Source organism: Eucyclogobius newberryi, unplaced genomic scaffold (assembly GCF_026437365.1).
Source record: "Eucyclogobius newberryi isolate DKJ021-1_F unplaced genomic scaffold, fEucNew1.0.hap1 SCAF_20, whole genome shotgun sequence".
In the NCBI taxonomy this organism is placed as follows: domain Eukaryota; kingdom Metazoa; phylum Chordata; class Actinopteri; order Gobiiformes; family Gobiidae; genus Eucyclogobius; species Eucyclogobius newberryi.
Window position 1 is genome coordinate 567788 of NW_027315835.1, and position 19262 is coordinate 587049.

The window sequence follows — 19262 nt, forward strand, 5'->3', positions numbered from 1 at the left end:
ACTGACTCTACTGACTACAGACTCTACAGACTCTACTGACGCTACAGACTACTCTACTGACTCTACTGACGCTACTGACGCTACTGACGCTACTGACGCTACTGACTCTACAGACTCTACAGACTACTGACGCTACTGACGCTACTGACGCTACAGACTCTACAGACTCTACAGACTCTACAGACTCTACAGACTCTACAGACTACTGACGCTACTGACGCTACTGACGCTACAGACTCTACTGACTCTACAGACTCTACAGACTCCTGACGCTACTGACGCTACTGACGCTACAGACTCTACAGACTCTACAGACTCTACAGACTCTACTGACTCTACAGACTCTACAGACTCTACAGACTCTACTGACGCTACTGACTCTACAGACTCTACAGACTCTACTGACTCTACAGACGCTACAGACTCTACAGACTCTACTGACGCTACTGACTCTACAGACTCTACAGACTCTACTGACTCTACAGACTCTACTGACGCTACTGACTCTACAGACTCTACAGACTCTACTGACTCTACAGACGCTACTGACGCTACTGACTCTACTGACTCTAGACTCTACTGACGCTACTGACTCTACTGACTACAGACTCTACAGACTCTACTGACGCTACAGACTACTCTACTGACTCTACTGACGCTACTGACGCTACTGACTACTGACTCTACTGACTCTACAGACTCTACAGACTACTGACGCTACTGACGCTACTGACGCTACAGACTCTACAGACTCTACTGACTCTACAGACTCTACAGACTACTGACGCTACTGACGCTACTGACTCTACAGACTCTACAGACTCTACAGACTACTCTACTGACTCTACTGACTCTACTGACGCTACTGACGCTACTGACGCTACTGACTACTGACTCTACTGACTCTACTGACGCTACAGACTACTCTACTGACTCTACTGACGCTACTGACGCTACTGACGCTACAGACTCTACTGACTCTACAGACTCTACAGACTACTGACGCTACTGACGCTACTGACGCTACAGACTCTACAGACTCTACAGACTCTACAGACTCTACTGACGCTACTGACTCTACTGACGCTACTGACGCTACTGACTCTACAGACTCTACTGACTCTACAGACTCTACAGACTCTACTGACTCTACTGACGCTACTGACTCTACTGACTCTACTGACGTTACAGACTCTACTAACGCTACTGACTCTACTGACTCTACAGACTCTACAGACTCTACTGACGCTACTGACGTTACAGACTCTACTAACGCTACTGACTCTACTGACTCTACAGACTCTACAGACTCTACTGACGCTACTGACGCTACAGACTCTACTGACTCTACAGACTCTACAGACTCTACAGACTCTACAGACTCTACAGACGCTACTGACTCTACTGACTCTACAGACTCTACAGACTACTGACGCTACTGACGCTACTGACTCTACAGACTCTACAGACTCTACAGACTCTACTGACTCTACAGACTCTACAGACTACTGACGCTACTGACTCTACTGACGCTACTGACTCTACTGACTCTACAGACTCTACTGACGCTACTGACTCTACTGACTACAGACTCTACAGACTCTACTGACGCTACAGACTACTCTACTGACTCTACTGACGCTACTGACGCTACTGACTCTACTGACTCTACAGACTCTACTGACGCTACTGACTCTACTGACTACAGACTCTACAGACTCTACAGACTACTGACGCTACTGACGCTACTGACGCTACAGACTCTACAGACTCTACAGACTCTACTGACTCTACAGACTCTACAGACTCTACAGACTCTACAGACTACTGACGCTACTGACGCTACTGACGCTACAGACTCTACTGACTCTACAGACTCTACAGACTCCTGACGCTACTGACGCTACTGACGCTACAGACTCTACAGACTCTACAGACTCTACTGACTCTACAGACTCTACAGACTCTGACGCTACTGACGCTACTGACTCTACTGACTCTACAGACTCTACAGACTCTACAGACTCTACTGACTCTACAGACTCTACTGACGCTACTGACTCTACTGACTCTACAGACTCTACTGACGCTACTGACTCTACTGACTACAGACTCTACAGACTCTACTGACGCTACAGACTACTCTACTGACTCTACTGACGCTACTGACGCTACTGACGCTACTGACTACTGACTCTACAGACTCTACAGACTACTGACGCTACTGACGCTACTGACGCTACAGACTCTACAGACTCTACAGACTCTACTGACTCTACTGACTCTACAGACTCTACAGACTCTACAGACTACTCTACTGACTCTACTGACGCTACTGACGCTACTGACGCTACTGACTACTGACTCTACTGACTCTACTGACGCTACAGACTACTCTACTGACTCTACTGACGCTACTGACGCTACTGACGCTACTGACTACTGACTCTACTGACTCTACAGACTCTACAGACTACTGACGCTACTGACGCTACTGACGCTACAGACTCTACTGACTCTACAGACTCTACAGACTACTGACGCTACTGACGCTACTGACGCTACAGACTCTACTGACTCTACAGACTCTACAGACTCTACAGACTCTACTGACGCTACTGACGCTACTGACGCTACAGACTCTACAGACTCTACAGACTCTACTGACTCTACAGACTCTACAGACTCTACAGACTACTGACGCTACTGACTCTACTGACTCTACAGACTCTACAGACTCTACAGACTCTACTGACGCTACTGACGCTACAGACTCTACAGACGCCTTGATTTGATTCAAATGTTCTTGTTTCAGGCCAAACTTCACCAAAGAAGAAATACATCGGTGTGAGAATGATGAGCCTCACTCCGAGGTGAGACTCTGCCCCGGGGCAGCTGTGGCACTGAAGGGGGCGGGGCAGCTGTGGCACTGAAGGGGGCGGGGCAGCTGTGGCACTGAAGGGGGCGGGGCAGCTCTGGCACTGAAGGGGGCGGGGCAGCTCTGGCACTGAAGGGGGCGGGGCAGCTCTGGCACTGAAGGGGGCGGGGCAGCTGTGGCACTGAAGGGGGCGGGGCAGCTGTGGCACTGAAGGGGGCGGGGCAGCTGTGACACTGAAGGGGGCGGGGCAGCTCTGGCACTGAAGGGGGCGGGGCTGTGACACTGAAGGGGGCGGGGCTGTGGCACTGAAGGGGGTGGGGCTGTGGCACTGAAGGGGCGGGGCAGCTGTGGCACTGAAGGGGGCGGGGCAGCTGTGACACTGAAGGGGGCGGGGCTGTGACACTGAAGGGGGCGGGGCTGTGACACTGAAGGGGGCGGGGCAGCTGTGACACTGAAGGGGGCGGGGCTGTGACACTGAAGGGGGCGGGGCTGTGACACTGAAGGGGGCGGGGCAGCTGTGACACTGAAGGGGGCGGGGCAGCTGTGACACTGAAGGGGGCGGGGCTGTGACACTGAAGGGGGCGGGGCTGTGACACTGAAGGGGGCGGGGCAGCGCTCAGACTAAACTCAGGGGCAGAACATCTGACCACGAGAAGTCACATTGTGAAAACTCTTACTAAAGGTTTGTCAAAGGTCAGAGTTCAGCTTCTTGATGTCCTCAGATTGTCTCTTGCGTCCTCAGTTTGTCTCTTGCGTCCTCAGATTGTCTCTTGCGTCCTCAGTTTGTCTCTTGCGTCCTCAGTTTGTCTCTTGCGTCCTCAGTTTGTCTCTTGAGTCCTCAGTTTGTCTCTTGCGTCCTCAGTTTGTCTCTTGCGTCCTCAGTTTGTCTCTTGAGTCCTCAGTTTGTCTCTTGCGTCCTCAGTTTGTCTCTGGAGCTGAAGGAGCGTCAGTCGGATTTCCCTGACGTCACGTCCGGAGCGTTCGTCCTGGAGGTGATCAGCAAAACCCCGGCCGAGACGTGAGTCTTCCAGTCTGTCCCTCCAAACGTGAGGACAGGACACATTCTAAACCCTGTGTCTTCTGTTGTGTCTTCCCGTGTCTCGTGTCGTCCCGTGTCTCGTGTCGTCCCGTGTCTCCTGTCGTCCCGTGTCTCCTGTCGTCCCGTGTCGTCCCGTGTCGTCCCGTGTCTCATGTCCCGTGGCTCTTGTCCCGTGTCTCTTGTCCCGTGTCTCTTGTCCCGTGTCTCTTGTCCCGTGTCTCTTTTCTCTTGTCCCGTGTCTCTTGTCTCTTGTCCCTTGTCTCTTGTCTCGTGTCCCGTGTCTCTTGTCTCTTGTCCCGTGTCTCTTGTCTCTTGTCTCTTGTCCCGTGTCTCTTGTCTCTTGTCCCGTGTCTCTTGTCTCTTGTCCCGTGTCTCTTGTCTCTTGTCCCGTGTCTCTTGTCCCATGTCCCTTGTCTTTTGTCCCATGTCCCTTGTCTCTTGTCCCTTGTCTCTTGTCCCATGTCCCTTGTCCCATGTCCCTTGTCTTTTGTCCCATGTCCCTTGTCCCTTGTCCCTTGTCTCTTGTCCCATGTCCCTTGTCCCATGTCCCTTGTCTCTTGTCCCTTGTCTCTTGTCCCATGTCCCTTGTCTCTTGTCCCATGTCCCTTGTCCCATGTCCCTTGTCCCATGTCCCTTGTCTCTTGTCCCATGTCCCATGTCTCTTGTCTCATGTCCCATGTCCCTTGTCCCATGTCCCTTGTCTCTTGTCCCATGTCCCTTGTCTCTTGTCCCATGTCCCTTGTCTCTTGTCCCTTGTCTCTTGTCCCATGTCCCTTGTCTCATGTCCCTTGTCTCTTGTCCCTTGTCTCTTGTCCCATGTCCCATGTCCCTTGTCTCTTGTCCCATGTCCCTTGTCCCATGTCCCATGTCCCTTGTCCCTTGTCCCATGTCCCTTGTCTCTTGTCTCTTGTCCCATGTCCCATGTCTCTTGTCCCATGTCCCTTGTCCCATGTCCCTTGTCTCTTGTCCCATGTCCCTTGTCCCATGTCCCTTGTCTCTTGTCCCATGTCCCTTGTCCCATGTCCCATGTCCCTTGTCTCTTGTCCCTTGTCCCATGTCCCTTGTCTCTTGTCCCTTGTCTCTTGTCCCATGTCCCATGTCCCTTGTCTCTTGTCCTTGTCCCATGTCCCATGTCCCTTGTCCCATGTCCCTTGTCCCATGTCCCTTGTCTCTTGTCCCATGTCCCTTGTCCCATGTCCCTTGTCTCTTGTCCCTTGTCTCTTGTCCCATGTCCCTTGTCCCATGTCTCTTGTCTCTTGTCCCATGTCCCTTGTCCCATGTCCCTTGTCTCTTGTCCCATGTCCCATGTCCCATGTCCCTTGTCTCTTGTCCTTGTCCCATGTCCCATGTCCCTTGTCTCTTGTCCCATGTCCCATGTCCCTTGTCTCTTGTCCTTGTCCCATGTCCCTTGTCCCATGTCCCTTGTCCCATGTCCCATGTCCCTTGTCCCATGTCCCTTGTCTCTTGTCTCTTGTCCCTTGTCTCTTGTCCCATGTCCCATGTCCCTTGTCCCATGTCCCATGTCCCTTGTCCCTTGTCCCTTGTCTCTTGTCCCATGTCCCTTGTCTCTTGTCCCATGTCCCTTGTCTCTTGTCCCTTGTCTCTTGTCCCATGTCCCTTGTCCCATGTCCCATGTCCCTTGTCCCTTGTCTCTTGTCCCTTGTCTCTTGTCCCATGTCCCATGTCCCTTGTCTCTTGTCCTTGTCCCATGTCCCTTGTCCCATGTCCCTTGTCCCATGTCCCATGTCCCTTGTCCCATGTCCCTTGTCTCTTGTCTCTTGTCTCTTGTCCCTTGTCTCTTGTCCCATGTCCCATGTCCCTTGTCCCATGTCCCTTGTCCCATGTCCCTTGTCCCTTGTCTCTTGTCCCATGTCCCTTGTCTCTTGTCCCATGTCCCTTGTCTCTTGTCCCTTGTCTCTTGTCCCTTGTCTCTTGTCCCATGTCCCTTGTCTCTTGTCCCATGTCCCTTGTCTCTTGTCCCATGTCCCATGTCTCTTGTCCCATGTCCCTTGTCCCATGTCCCTTGTCTCTTGTCCCATGTCCCTTGTCCCATGTCCCTTGTCTCTTGTCCCTTGTCTCTTGTCCCATGTCCCTTGTCCCATGTCCCTTGTCTCTTGTCTCTTGTCCCATGTCCCTTGTCCCATGTCCCTTGTCCCATGTCCCTTGTCCCATGTCCCTTGTCTCTTGTCCTTGTCCCATGTCCCTTGTCCCATGTCCCTTGTCTCTTGTCTCTTGTCCCTTGTCTCTTGTCCCATGTCCCATGTCCCTTGTCCCATGTCCCTTGTCCCATGTCCCTTGTCCCTTGTCTCTTGTCCCATGTCTCTTGTCTCTTGTCCCTTGTCTCTTGTCCCATGTCCCTTGTCCCATGTCCCTTGTCCCATGTCCCTTGTCCCTTGTCTCTTGTCCCATGTCTCTTGTCCCATGTCCCATGTCCCTTGTCTCTTGTCCCTTGTCTCTTGTCCCATGTCCCTTGTCTCTTGTCTCTTGTCCCATGTCCCTTGTCTCTTGTCTCTTGTCTCTTGTCCCTTGTCTCTTGTCCCATGTCCCTTGTCTCTTGTCTCTTGTCCTTGTCCCATGTCCCTTGTCCCTTGTCCCATGTCCCATGTCCCTTGTCCCATGTCCCTTGTCCCATGTCCCTTGTCCCTTGTCTCTTGTCCCTTGTCTCTTGTCCCATGTCCCTTGTCTCTTGTCCCTTGTCTCTTGTCCCATGTCCCTTGTCTCTTGTCCCATGTCCCATGTCTCTTGTCCCATGTCCCATGTCCCTTGTCTCTTGTCCCTTGTCTCTTGTCCCATGTCCCTTGTCCCTTGTCCCATGTCTCTTGTCTCTTGTCCCATGTCCCATGTCCCTTGTCCCTTGTCCCTTGTCTCTTGTCCCATGTCCCATGTCCCTTGTCCCTTGTCCCATGTCCCTTGTCCCTTGTCCCTTGTCCCTTGTCTCTTGTCCCTTGTCTCTTGTCTCTTGTCCCTTGTCTCTTGTCCCATGTCCCTTGTCCCTTGTCCCTTGTCTCTTGTCCCATGTCCCATGTCCCTTGTCCCTTGTCCCATGTCCCTTGTCCCTTGTCTCTTGTCCCATGTCCCTTGTCCCTTGTCCCTTGTCCCATGTCCCATGTCCCATGTCCCTTGTCCCTTGTCCCTTGTCCCTTGTCCCATGTCCCTTGTCTCTTGTCCCATGTCCCTTGTCCCTTGTCTCTTGTCCCATGTCCCTTGTCTCTTGTCCCATGTCCCATGTCCCTTGTCCCTTGTCCCTTGTCCCTTGTCCCTTGTCTCTTGTCCCATGTCCCTTGTCCCTTGTCCCTTGTCCCATGTCCCTTGTCCCTTGTCCCTTGTCCCATGTCCCTTGTCTCTTGTCCCATGTCCCTTGTCCCTTGTCTCTTGTCCCATGTCCCATGTCCCTTGTCCCTTGTCCCTTGTCCCATGTCTCTTGTCTCTTGTCCCATGTCCCATGTCCCTTGTCCCTTGTCCCTTGTCTCTTGTCCCATGTCCCATGTCCCATGTCCATTGTCCCTTGTCCCATGTCCCTTGTCCCTTGTCTCTTGTCCCTTGTCTCTTGTCCCTTGTCTCTTGTCCCTTGTCTCTTGTCCCTTGTCCCTTGTCTCTTGTCCCATGTCCCTTGTCTCTTGTCCCATGTCCCATGTCCCTTGTCCCTTGTCCCATGTCCCATGTCCCTTGTCCCTTGTCCCATGTCCCTTGTCTCTTGTCCCATGTCCCATGTCCCTTGTCCCTTGTCCCTTGTCCCATGTCCCTTGTCCCTTGTCCCATGTCCCTTGTCCCTTGTCCCTTGTCCCATGTCCCATGTCCCTTGTCCCATGTCCCATGTCCCGTGTCCAGTGCCGGGCTGAGGGAGAGTGACGTCATCATCAGTATAAATGGAGAAACTGTGACTTCGGCCGGTGACGTCAGCGCCGCCATAAAACGTGACCAAACGCTGCAAACTGTGGTGCGCCGCGGCAACGAAGACGTCATCATCAACATCGTCCCAGAGGAGATCGACCCTTGACCCCCTTGACCCCGCCCACTGCAGAACCCACACGCTCCAAAAGAACCAATCAGGGACCTGTAAATGTTAGTCCAGTTCACACAAACACGAACGTGCCCCGGGGCAGCTGTGGCCATGTCGTGGGCGTGGCTCAGTGCTTGTTGTGGGCGTGGCTCAGTGCTTGTTGTGGGCGTGGCTCAGTGCTTGTTGTGGGCGTGGCTCAGTGCTTGTTGTGGGCGTGGCTCAGTGCTTGTTGTGGGCGTGGCTCGTATTTATTTCCTAAAAGTCCATCTGCAGAATCTGTCCAAACGCTCCACGTTTTATTTGTGTTTGTTCAAATTTTCAATAAAGTTATTTTGTCAAAATGTTTTTGTAAATGTTTATTTTAAATTTAAATTTAGCATTCTGACTAAACCAGGACTAAACCAGGACTAAACCAGGACTAAACCAGGACTAAACCAGGTCTAAACCAGGTCTAAACCAGGACTAAACCAGGTCTAAACCAGGACTAAACCAGGACTAAACCAGGTCTAAACCAGGACTAAACCAGGACTAAACCAGGACTAAACCAGGACTAAACCAGGTCTAAACCAGGTCTAAACCAGGACTAAACCAGGACTAAACCAGGTCTAAACCAGGACTAAACCAGGACTAAACCAGGACTAAACCAGGACTAAACCAGGTCTAAACCAGGACTAAACCAGGACTAAACCAGGTCTAAACCAGGTCTAAACCAGGACTAAACCAGGACTAAACCAGGTCTAAACCAGGACTAAACCAGGACTAAACCAGGTCTAAACCAGGACTAAACCAGGTCTAAACCAGGTCTAAACCAGGTCTAAACCAGGACTAAACCAGGTCTAAACCAGGACTAAACCAGGACTAAACCAGGTCTAAACCAGGACTAAACCATGACTAAACCAGGACTAAACCAGGTCTAAACCAGGACTAAACCAGGTCTAAACCAGGTCTAAACCAGGACTAAACCAGGACTAAACCAGGACTAAACCAGGTCAAGTCCAAGTCTTCATTAGGACAAACTGCTTTGTGAACGTGTTGCCGTAGAAACCAAACACACTGATGGTTTGTGGTCAGAGTCTGATGTAAACGATGAGCTCATCAGATCAAACCGCTCCCAAACGCCTCTGAAAAGGCTCCTCCCCTTTCTGTGGGAGGAGCCTCTGATTGGCTCAAACTGTAAAGGGTCAAAGGTGAAGTCACAGTGGCCTCGACTGCAGAGCTAGCTCCTTTGCTAATGGCAGGGGGAGATAAAGAACACTTCAACTCAACAATTGATATTTCCTATACTTGGGCTTCAAAAAACTTGATGTAGGGATTTCCCCCTAGAGGACACGCCCCCTGGAGGACACGCCCCCTAGAGGACACGCCCCCTGGAGGACACGCCCCCTGGAGGACACGCCCCCTGGAGGACACGCCCCCTGGAGGACGCTAAGTCTGAGTTAAATGAGTGAAACCAAAGTGAGTCTGGTAGAGTTTATTTCAAACAGGAAAAGCTTTAAAACCATCGTTCTTCAACCGTTCAGTAAAAACAAGACACACAAGCAGCAGGTGAGGACGGTTCAGGCGTTTACTCTGAACACGGCCAGAACGCGGCCTGAACGCGGCCTGAACGCGGCCTGAACGCGGCCTGAACGCGGCCTGAACGCGGCCTGAACGCGGCCTGAACGCGGCCTAATCGTGCACTTTCCTCATTAAAAGGTGAAAGTTAAAGTAGAGAAAAGTGCGTTAGCAGAAGATAAAAGAGTTAGATGTGGATGTGACGTTCTCTGTTTGGAGCGGGTTCTCAGGCACAGTTCTTGGTGGCTTGGTTCCTCGTCTCTTCTGCCGGGTTCTTTGCGGTCAAAAGTTCATAGTTCTTGTTCATCAAAGCCAGGTTTAAAACAGAGTCCAGCTTCTGCTCCAGCGCGTCCAGTCGTTTGTCCAGATGTTCCTTCAAACGCTGCTCCATCTGCTCCAAGCGACGCTCCATCTGCACCGAACTGAGCACAAGACCATTTAAACAGGACTAAACCAGGACTAAAGCAGGACTAAACCAGGACTAAACCAGGACTAAAGCAGGACTAAACCAGGACTAAACCAGGACTAAACCAGGACTAAACCAGGACTAAAGCAGGACTAAACCAGGACTAAACCAGGACTAAACCAGGACTAAACCAGGACTAAACCAGGTCTAAACCAGGACTAAACCAGGACTAAAGCAGGACTAAACCAGGACTAAACCAGGACTAAACCAGGACTAAACCAGGACTAAACCAGGTCTAAACCAGGTCTAAACCAGGTCTAAACCAGGACTAAACCAGGTCTAAACCAGGACTAAACCAGGTCTAAACCAGGTCTAAACCACAGACACGTACATGTACTTTACCGCTGGTTGGATTTCTCTGGAGGATTTGACAGTTTTCAGTTGAACAGAGAGAGTTTGTCTCTTGACATTTCAGTTGCTTGACATGTGGGCGGGGCTAGTGGCTCAGGCTGAGGTCAGAGTTCAGCCTCCGAGAAACAAAGACGGCATTTACGCCCCACAACAATTCACCACTGTCACTGTGAGCTCCCTTTGTTCCACATTGTCCCCACCGCTATTCATGAGTGTCTACTGCCACCTGGAGGACAAACACTGCATGTCCACTAAGACCTGTACAGGAACCTCAGGCACCACATGACTCTCAGTATAAGACCTGTACAGGAACCCCCGGCACCACATGACTCTCAGTATAAGACCTGTACAGGAACCCCCGGCACCACATGACTCTCAGTATGAGACCTGTACAGGAACCTCAGGCACCACATGACTCTCAGTATAAGACCTGTACAGGAACCTCAGGCACCACATGACTCTCAGTATAAGACCTGTACAGGAACCTCAGGCACCACATGACTCTCAGTATAAGACCTGTACAGGAACCCCCGGCACCACATGACTCTCAGTATAAGACCTGTACAGGAACCTCAGGCACCACATGACTCTCAGTATAAGACCTGTACAGGAACCCCCGGCACCACATGACTCTCAGTATAAGACCTGTACAGGAACCTCCGGCACCACATGACTCTCAGTATAAGACCTGTACAGGAACCCCCGGCACCACATGACTCTCAGTATAAGACCTGTACAGGAACCCCCGGCACCACATGACTCTCAGTATAAGAACTGTACAGGAACCTCAGGCACCACATGACTCTCAGTATAAGACCTGTACAGGAACCTCAGGCACCACATGACTCTCAGTATAAGACCTGTACAGGAACCCCCGGCACCACATGACTCTCAGTATAAGACCATTGATGCACATTTATATTCTATCATTTAAATGTGACTAAAGGCCAGAGGGGGCGCTAGTGAGAGAGGATTTCAGTTCTTTGTACATTCGGTTTGTCTCCGGACATTAGACCAACTTCTTAACCTGTTTCCATCCACCTCTTTTCGCCCTGTGCACACTGGTCAGACCCACATGTCATTGCTTATTAAAAGAGGATCTTATGTTCCACATGCAAGTGTGATGCATCATTAGAAAGCTTAGGCCTTTTTAGTTTCTGCAGATGTGCAGGTGTCACACTGTCAGGGCTTCAGAACTCACACTACAGAGGCCCAAACATAAACAAAACATCTTTTTTTAGTCTCGCCTGAATATTGTTAATTTGTAATGGTCCTGAGCATGACATACTTCATTGTGTGTTTATGCTGTTCACTGCACATGATGTTGTCATGACAACAACTGTGTCAAGTTTCACATCTCTAGAACAGAAGCATTTTGGTGCTGTTGACCTTTTTGTATCAAAAAGTATATTCAAGTGATCCAAATATGTGCCAACTGTGCCAAACTGTTTTATTACAATTTTAGCTCCTCTATGATCATAAAACATACATTTTGATGTTTTGTAGGCCACTAATACCCATTATAACTGCTAAAAAAAAATATGTGAAAATGTGTAAATATGAGTTTACCCATGAATTTCCCATATAGAGGTTAAAAAAAAAAAAAATTATAATATTTTTATTTCATTTTAGTTTGGTATAATAATACATATATCTAACAAAATGCACGTCCAAAAGGCTAATAAAATCAGAAAACATTATGCGCAAAATCCTGCCGAGAAATCTGGCTCTTTACAGCCTTCCCGGAGCCTTACGCACGAGAATACAGAAGATTCTGTGTCAATAAGGCCTTTGTCCCGCCCCTCTTTCTAAAGCTATTCTCATTGGCTAGAATAATCTGTCAATCAATCTCAGCTACGTCACTCGCACGCGGCGCTATTTAGATGTAAACAGACTAATCCATGTGCGTCGCAAGCGGCGCATTTTTTTTTGCGGAGGCTGTAGCAAACAAACCCGTGGACAGAAAAATGTGTGGATGGTTTCATTCTGTAGGAAACAGTCTGAGGAAAAGAAGGATATCCAACATTATCTTATAGGTCAAACAGGTCATTTGTTATGGACGGAGAAATGCGGCGGACAAGCGCATTCTCGTCCGGCGAGAAACAAAGAAAAGTTTGTTTACTTGACAATATCTCGAAATGTGAAAACTCCAGTAAAAATACAAGTGTATATTGTTTTTCAATGGTTCCTTACGGACAGACTGAGCACAAGGATGAACAGAATTAAAGCTGTTTCCTCCGTCATAAACACAAACAGGACATGTGTTTGTAAAAGTTGAGACTTTCTCACAAACTATTGGCAATTGCTTCTTGGGGCAAATTATTCAATATAAATCAATGACATATTCGTTTTGTTGAGAAAATAAGCTTTAAAATGATGTATAACTTATGGTATTGACCACGGAAATAAAATTGATGATGTAAGAGAATAATTGAGATATAGAAAATGCTCGCTGGCCTCAGGTGGGTGGGAACAGGTTAAAGGAAATGCATCACATGAGGTCTGAAAATGTCTGCTTTGGTTCAAAATAGTACGACATCATCTGCAGTAACTTGTAGTTCTGTCCCATCGATTGTAAAAACATGAAATGTTTGTGATTGTCTCATAAACTGAACCAATGGTTCCAAGTACAACGCAAACAACAGGGGGGACCAAGCACAGCCCTGTCTCACCCCCATTTCAAGAGGCTCTGTCAGATGAGGGCCCAGTGTCTGTTACAGTTGAGTCTTAGTGAGTTAGTTGTAACACATGTGCTTTATATTCTGACTGTTGTTGTTTATTATAATGAGCTATAGAAGAATATGAGAACTCAAGTGAAGAGGTCAGATCTAACGCTGCAGCTTCACCTGCTCAACACATGTTTGGGAGGAACTGACCATGTGACGTCGCTCGTCTCCTTCAGGGCGACGCCGTTGTCCAGTCTGAGCTGAGTCACATGACCACACACGCTCTGCAGGACGGGCAGCAGGTCCGCCTGGCCACGCCCCCTCAGCAGCTGTGACATCATCTCTGTGATGTGGGCGGGGCTAACAGGGCTGCGCGACTCGCTGCTCTCTGAAACGCACAGTGACACCTTCACTTTTAGAACTCATATATATATATATATATGAGATATATATATATATCTATCTATATATATGAGATATATATCTATATATATATGATATATATATATAGATATGAGATATATATATATATCTATCTATAGATATATATCTATCATATATATATATATATATATATATGATATATATAGATATATATGATATATATATATCTATATATCTATATATCTATATGATATATGATATATGATAGATATATATCATATATATATATATATATATATATATATATATATATATATATATGATATATGATATATATATATATACATATACATATATATATATATATATATATACACATATACATATATGATATATATACATACATACATAATTCTGAGATAAACACAGACGATTCTCACCTGAGCAGGGCGAGTCGGGGGAGTCATGTGACATCGCTCCGTTCTGATTGGACGGAGAGTCAGTGACAGAGGGAGTGACTTGGAGCTGAGACCTTCCTCCAATCAACAACGGGAACAAAGACGTGAGAGAAGACGTGTGATTCTGAGGAGAACACCAGAGTCAAAGAGGGCGAGGAAGGTGAAGAAGAGTCTCCCTGGAATAAAGCCGGTTGGTCTCTGACACAACAACTATTCTAGTCACAAAAACACATCATGACCTCATGGGCTTTGTAACGCCAAAGCGATGGGAGGAGTACTTTTACGGACTACGACAGAGTCTGAGGACTACGAAACGTCTGAGGAATAAAGTCTGGCGGTAATGCAACCGCCATAAAACAACAACAACAACAACAACAACCAGAGTCACTCCACACTGCACAGAACTGTCCCAGCATGCATCACTCCACACTGCACTGACGAGGCGGGAACATGAGTTTATGATGTGTTCAGTGTCATGTGTGTCTGAGCCCCGGTTTCTTCTCACAAATATCATCTTTGTCGTAGACGTGCAGAAGCTGAGCGGCGCCCCCTCTCGCCTGCTGAGCGGCGCCCCCTCTCCTCTGCTGAGCGGCGCCCCTTCTCCCCTGCTGAGCGGCGCCCCCTCTCGCCTGCTGAGCGGCGCCCCCTCTCGCCTGCTGAGCGGCGCCCCCTCTCCCCTGCTGAGCGGCGCCCCCTCTGCCTGCTGAGCGGCGCCCCCTCTCGCCTGCTGAGCGGCGCCCCCTCTCCCCTGCTGAGCGGCGCCCCCTCTCCCCTGCTGAGCGGCGCCCCCTCTCCCCTGCTGAGCGGCGCCCCCTCTCCCCTGCTGAGCGGCGCCCCCTCTCCCCTGCTGAGCGGCGCCCCCTCTCCCCTGCTGAGCGGCGCCCCCTCTCCCCTGCTGAGCGGCGCCCCCTCTCGCCTGCTGAGCGGCGCCCCCTCTCACCTGCTGCTGGGACTGCACCATGTCCATCAGATGCTGCGCTCCAGGAGACAGACTGGTGCCCATGTCCTCCATCATGGACCGCACCCGCTGCAGGTCGACGCTGTGGTTTACGGAGACGCCCGAGCGCTCCGCCTCCGTCGCCACGGACACCACCACGGACACGGCGAGCACTCGAACGCGCCGCCGGCCGCACAACGACAACAGCTGAGGGGCAGGGCCAGGTCAAACGCAGCGGGAAAGAGTCAAAGTACAGTTACACGGATGAAAACATACGCAGTTACAAGTACTTCTGCCGAATGTGTACTTCAGTAACAGGAAAAAGTACACCAAAAAATGAAATACTAAAAGTACAAGTTACAGGTATAATAGCAGCAATTTAGAGCATTTTTCTCTACAAAACGTTATAAATCCAACAAACGTGGCCTGGAAGGGTCTGAAACTTCCCCTGTTTGTGGCAATTGTGCTGCACTAAATATATATATATATATTTATAATTCAGTTTTTGTGTGATTTTGATGAAGGTTTAACTGTTTCGCTTCACCAACATTTGTGTTCCATGTTCGTGTTCATCAAACGGACAAAAGAATGCTCGGACCCACCTTGACTTGACAGGAAGTGGCGGGACGATCGAGAAGCAGCCGTTTCCTGTAGAAGGTCTCCGAGTCTGGACTGAAGAACACAGAACATTCTGGTCAACGTTCAGAGGCATTTGTGGAGTTTAAACCTTTAAACGAGTCTAAAACCTCAGATTATAATCATTTTGACCGCGATCTTGTGGTGTAAATGTCTTTAAACGGATTAGTTTTGATATTGTGATATTCTTCTGTCATATTTTGGTTGTTTTGGTTGTTTTGGGTGTGGCACTCACGTTTACCTGTGGAGTCCATAACGGTCACGATATTCATTTGGGTTATAAATGTGAGTCGTTACCGTCACGTTCCAAAGATTCAAACTGTTATTTCTTCATGTTTCTGCAGTGGAATGAGCAAAGGATCATGGTCTGTGTAGTTCTTACGTTTTTAAACACAAAATGGGACGTGAGACAGAACACGATATCATTGCGAGGCTTTTGACGATGCGATATCACGACAACCAAACGTGTAAGTTGAGGTTTCATCATCAGACAAATGAGAAATGTCTGTAAAATGTATCACAAAAGTGCAAAACTTTCACCTTTTGCCTTTTGTTTGAACGTTTACATCACTTCAATCATTCAATAAACGGATGTATATTTGGACATATCACCTGGACAGGAACGCCTCACATGTGTCTGTAATACTTTCATCACCTCATGCTCGTGTTTGGCCGATCACACTTGAACTTTGTCTCTTTTTGAGCTCAATTCTAGGATTTTGATTCACGATTGTTGTGACTTTGACCCAACAACAATGAAACTACATGTTCTTTCTTTCACCAGCTTTATGACATCAGCATGGATTGAACTGAAATGACACCGATTGACACGACTGTTATTATTTGGTGTGGTTCTGATTGGGTTGTGGCCCCTGGCCCCTGGCCCCTGGCACCTGTCAGCGCTCGGGCGTGGCTCTCCTCGGGCTGTGCCGCAGTATTCCCCGCTCTGGTCGTACACCTCCGCCGTCCGGGCCTCGCTCACCAGCTCCAGCCCGGCGATGGCGGCGGGAGGCCTGCAGTTCAGCGACAGCAGGCAGGGGGCGCTCTCCTCCGGCTGCGACAGCAGGACGGGCCCGGCGACTCTGGTTGTTTAAAATGAAACGTTTCCCCCTGATCAAATACATTTAAAACAACACTAAACTGGAATTGTGACGCGACGATGCAGCGCGGCGTCGATACTGATATTTGAGCACATCCCTGACCTTGAACTTGATCAGAAGAACACGACCACACGACAGAGAGAAAAAAGTACCGTATTATCCAGACTATATATCGCACTTTCTTTCATAGTTTTGGTCGGGGTGCGACTTATACTCCAGAGCGACTTATATGTTATTTTCACAATGACAGCCACAAGGGGGCGCTCTAGGCTCTGAGCGACGCAGAAGAAGAATCTGCACTTCCTCTTCCTCTGGAATTTGTGGAGTTGTTTAGAAGTGACACAGAGGAAGAAGAATTCAGTGGATTTAGTGATTTGGGGTAAAACTGATGCTTTGGTAAACTTGTTAGCATGTTAGCATGTTAGCATGTTAGCATGTTAGCATGTTCTTTATGCTATAGTTATCTGAATAACTGTTCATATGTTACGTTAACATACCAGACACTTACCACAGTTCTGTCTGTGCCTCATGTAGCTGAAGGTGTTAGCGTTAGCATACATCATGTAGCTGAAGGTGTTAGCGTTAGCATACGTCATGTAGCCGAAGGTGTTAGCGTTAGCATACTTCTGTAGCTGAAGGTATTAGCGTTAGCATACGTCATGTAGCTGAAGGTGTTAGCGTTAGCATACGTCATGTAGCTGAAGGTGTTAGCGTTAGCATACTTCTGTAGCTGAAGGTATTAGCGTTAGCATACATCATGTAGCTGAAGGTGTTAGCGTTAGCATACGTCATGTAGCTGAAGGTGTTAGCGTTAGCATACGTCATGTAGCTGAAGGTGTTAGCGTTAGCATACGTCATGTAGCTGAAGGTGTTAGCGTTAGCATACGTCATGTAGCTGAAGGTGTTAGCGTTAGCATACGTCATGTAGCTGAAGGTGTTAGCGTTAGCATACGTCATGTAGCTGAAGGTGTTAGCATGTTAGCATACGTCATGTAGCTGAAGGTGTTAGCCTTAGCATGTTAGCATACGTAATGTAGCTGAAGATGTTAGCGTTAGCATGTTAGCATACGTACACCTATTCACCATGTTCTCTCGTCTGTTATTATTACTGACAAATGCGGTACTATTATTTTGTGTTTAAATGAACAAATGAACCACGTAAACACGGGTCACGAGTTCAATGGGACAGTGCTCTGATATTGAACATGTCTGAACCGTCCCGTGACGCTCCGCTACACTCCTTTAGCTGCTCTGCAGTCGCAGCTCAGAGCGGGTGGAATAAGCGACCTCCCGGCGTCTGGCGTGATCGAAGAGCGTTTGTCACGATCGTGACGCCGCGTCGGGGGCGGAGCCTCGAGCGGTCCCCATTTCTCACCCGTTTTGTTCGCGATTCTCGTTGGGATCGTGGTGGTTTTGGATGTTCAGGACGTCGGACAGAGATCGTCCCTCCGTCTCACAGACCCAGGACGAGGACAGGTCCACCATGTTTCTGCCGGACAAGTCACAGTTTAGAAAGACGTGAAAGAACGTGCAGACATTTTGGTCGATATAAGATCAGATTTTGTGACGTTCTAAATCGCAGAGTTTTAATCTGAATGTGCCGAGTTATTCATACGTCTGAATTAAGGGAATCGTGAACCATTTACTTATTTGACATTTATTTTACCAGACAAAACATTAAAACCAAATTCTTTTAACGATATTGACCTGTAAGAAAGTTCCCGGGTCAACAGAGAATTCATATTATTATATAAAGAAAGAGCTAACAACCCTGGACAAGTTGGCCACTGTCCAGGGTGTACCCCGCCTAAGGCCCGAAGTCACTGGGATAGGCTCCAGTCACCCGCGACCCCGAAAGGGAACAAGCGGTAGAAAATGGATGGATGGATGGAAGAGCTAACAAATGTGGTCTTGATTTGAACAATAGTTGGTTGTGTTTTGTGACTTGGCACCGCCACAACAGAAGAAGCTTTGTCCTGAAACAAAACCTCCTTCTTTTACCACCAAAACCATTATTATCTCATGGAAAGAACTTTACATCATTACAATCCACGACCAGACGATGTTAAACAAATGCACGCAATAATTAGTCAGATTATATTAGAAAATAAGTCATATTAAAAAACGACATTAAAAATCATTGCTTTATTATTGCAAGTGATTAAACACGGACATTTGGCTCTGGAAGACAATAAAAATACCAGTGATTATTGTCGGTGTAATCCCTCATTCGTCCAGGCGTGTTCCAACTGAAGCTTTTTCTACCAGTGATTATTATTAGTAATAGACAGGAATAAAACATCTACAGCTACATCCATTGAGTCAAAAACGTAACACTTTTACCTTTAAACCGTCACCAAATTTCACCAAATGAAACCGATAAACGTGTCTTCTACGTGTTCATCGAAATGAAACAATTTGGTGTCAAATTATATAGAAATAAACGTATTTCTTTGATAAATTAACTCGTTTGACGCTAACGCTGCAGCTAACGCGGCTGACAGGATCTGTGCCGGAAGTGGCACCGGATGTTGTGATGGGAGCGGAAACATCCGAGAAAGTAAAACCTCACTTTAATGATTTTTTTTTTTTAATTTTATTACAAGCTTAGCTTACACATGTTCCATTTGTAAGATGTAGTATAATACGTATATCCAGTTGAGGTATGTATTGTGGTTCTTAATGTCTTGTGTTTGGCGTTATTCGCACAAATGTCCGAGCTCAATAGCTCCGCCCACTTTGACAGTTAATGAAGTTCATTTGTATTAAAAGTTTCCTGTTCGTTGATTATGT

At 48.2% G+C, this 19262-nt stretch overlaps 2 protein-coding genes across 2 annotated transcripts in view; one reads left to right on the top strand and one right to left on the bottom strand.

Annotated features, from left to right (window-relative positions):
* LOC140369083 (serine protease HTRA1B-like) overlaps window positions 1-8069 on the top strand; it is a 150614-nt gene extending 142545 nt beyond the window's left edge. The window contains exons 8-10 of the mRNA XM_072456317.1: window positions 2816-2873; window positions 3801-3896; window positions 7746-8069. Coding sequence (XP_072312418.1) covers window positions 2816-2873; window positions 3801-3896; window positions 7746-7914 — 323 coding nt within the window. The 3' untranslated portion in view covers window positions 7915-8069. The remainder of the gene's footprint in view (window positions 1-2815; window positions 2874-3800; window positions 3897-7745) is intronic.
* Window positions 8070-9671: 1602 nt separating this feature from the next.
* On the bottom strand, window positions 9672-18995 carry cunh10orf88 (chromosome unknown C10orf88 homolog). Its single transcript, XM_072456613.1, has 8 exons — window positions 18813-18995; window positions 17845-17958; window positions 16263-16451; window positions 15336-15405; window positions 14737-14940; window positions 13779-13920; window positions 13165-13342; window positions 9672-9893 (listed from the first exon to the last, which is right to left on the bottom strand). Exons 2-8 carry the CDS (start codon window positions 17952-17954, stop codon window positions 9698-9700), a joined length of 1089 nt encoding a protein of 362 aa, XP_072312714.1. The 5' UTR covers window positions 17955-17958; window positions 18813-18995; the 3' UTR covers window positions 9672-9697.
* Between the last annotated feature and the right edge of the window lie 267 nt (window positions 18996-19262).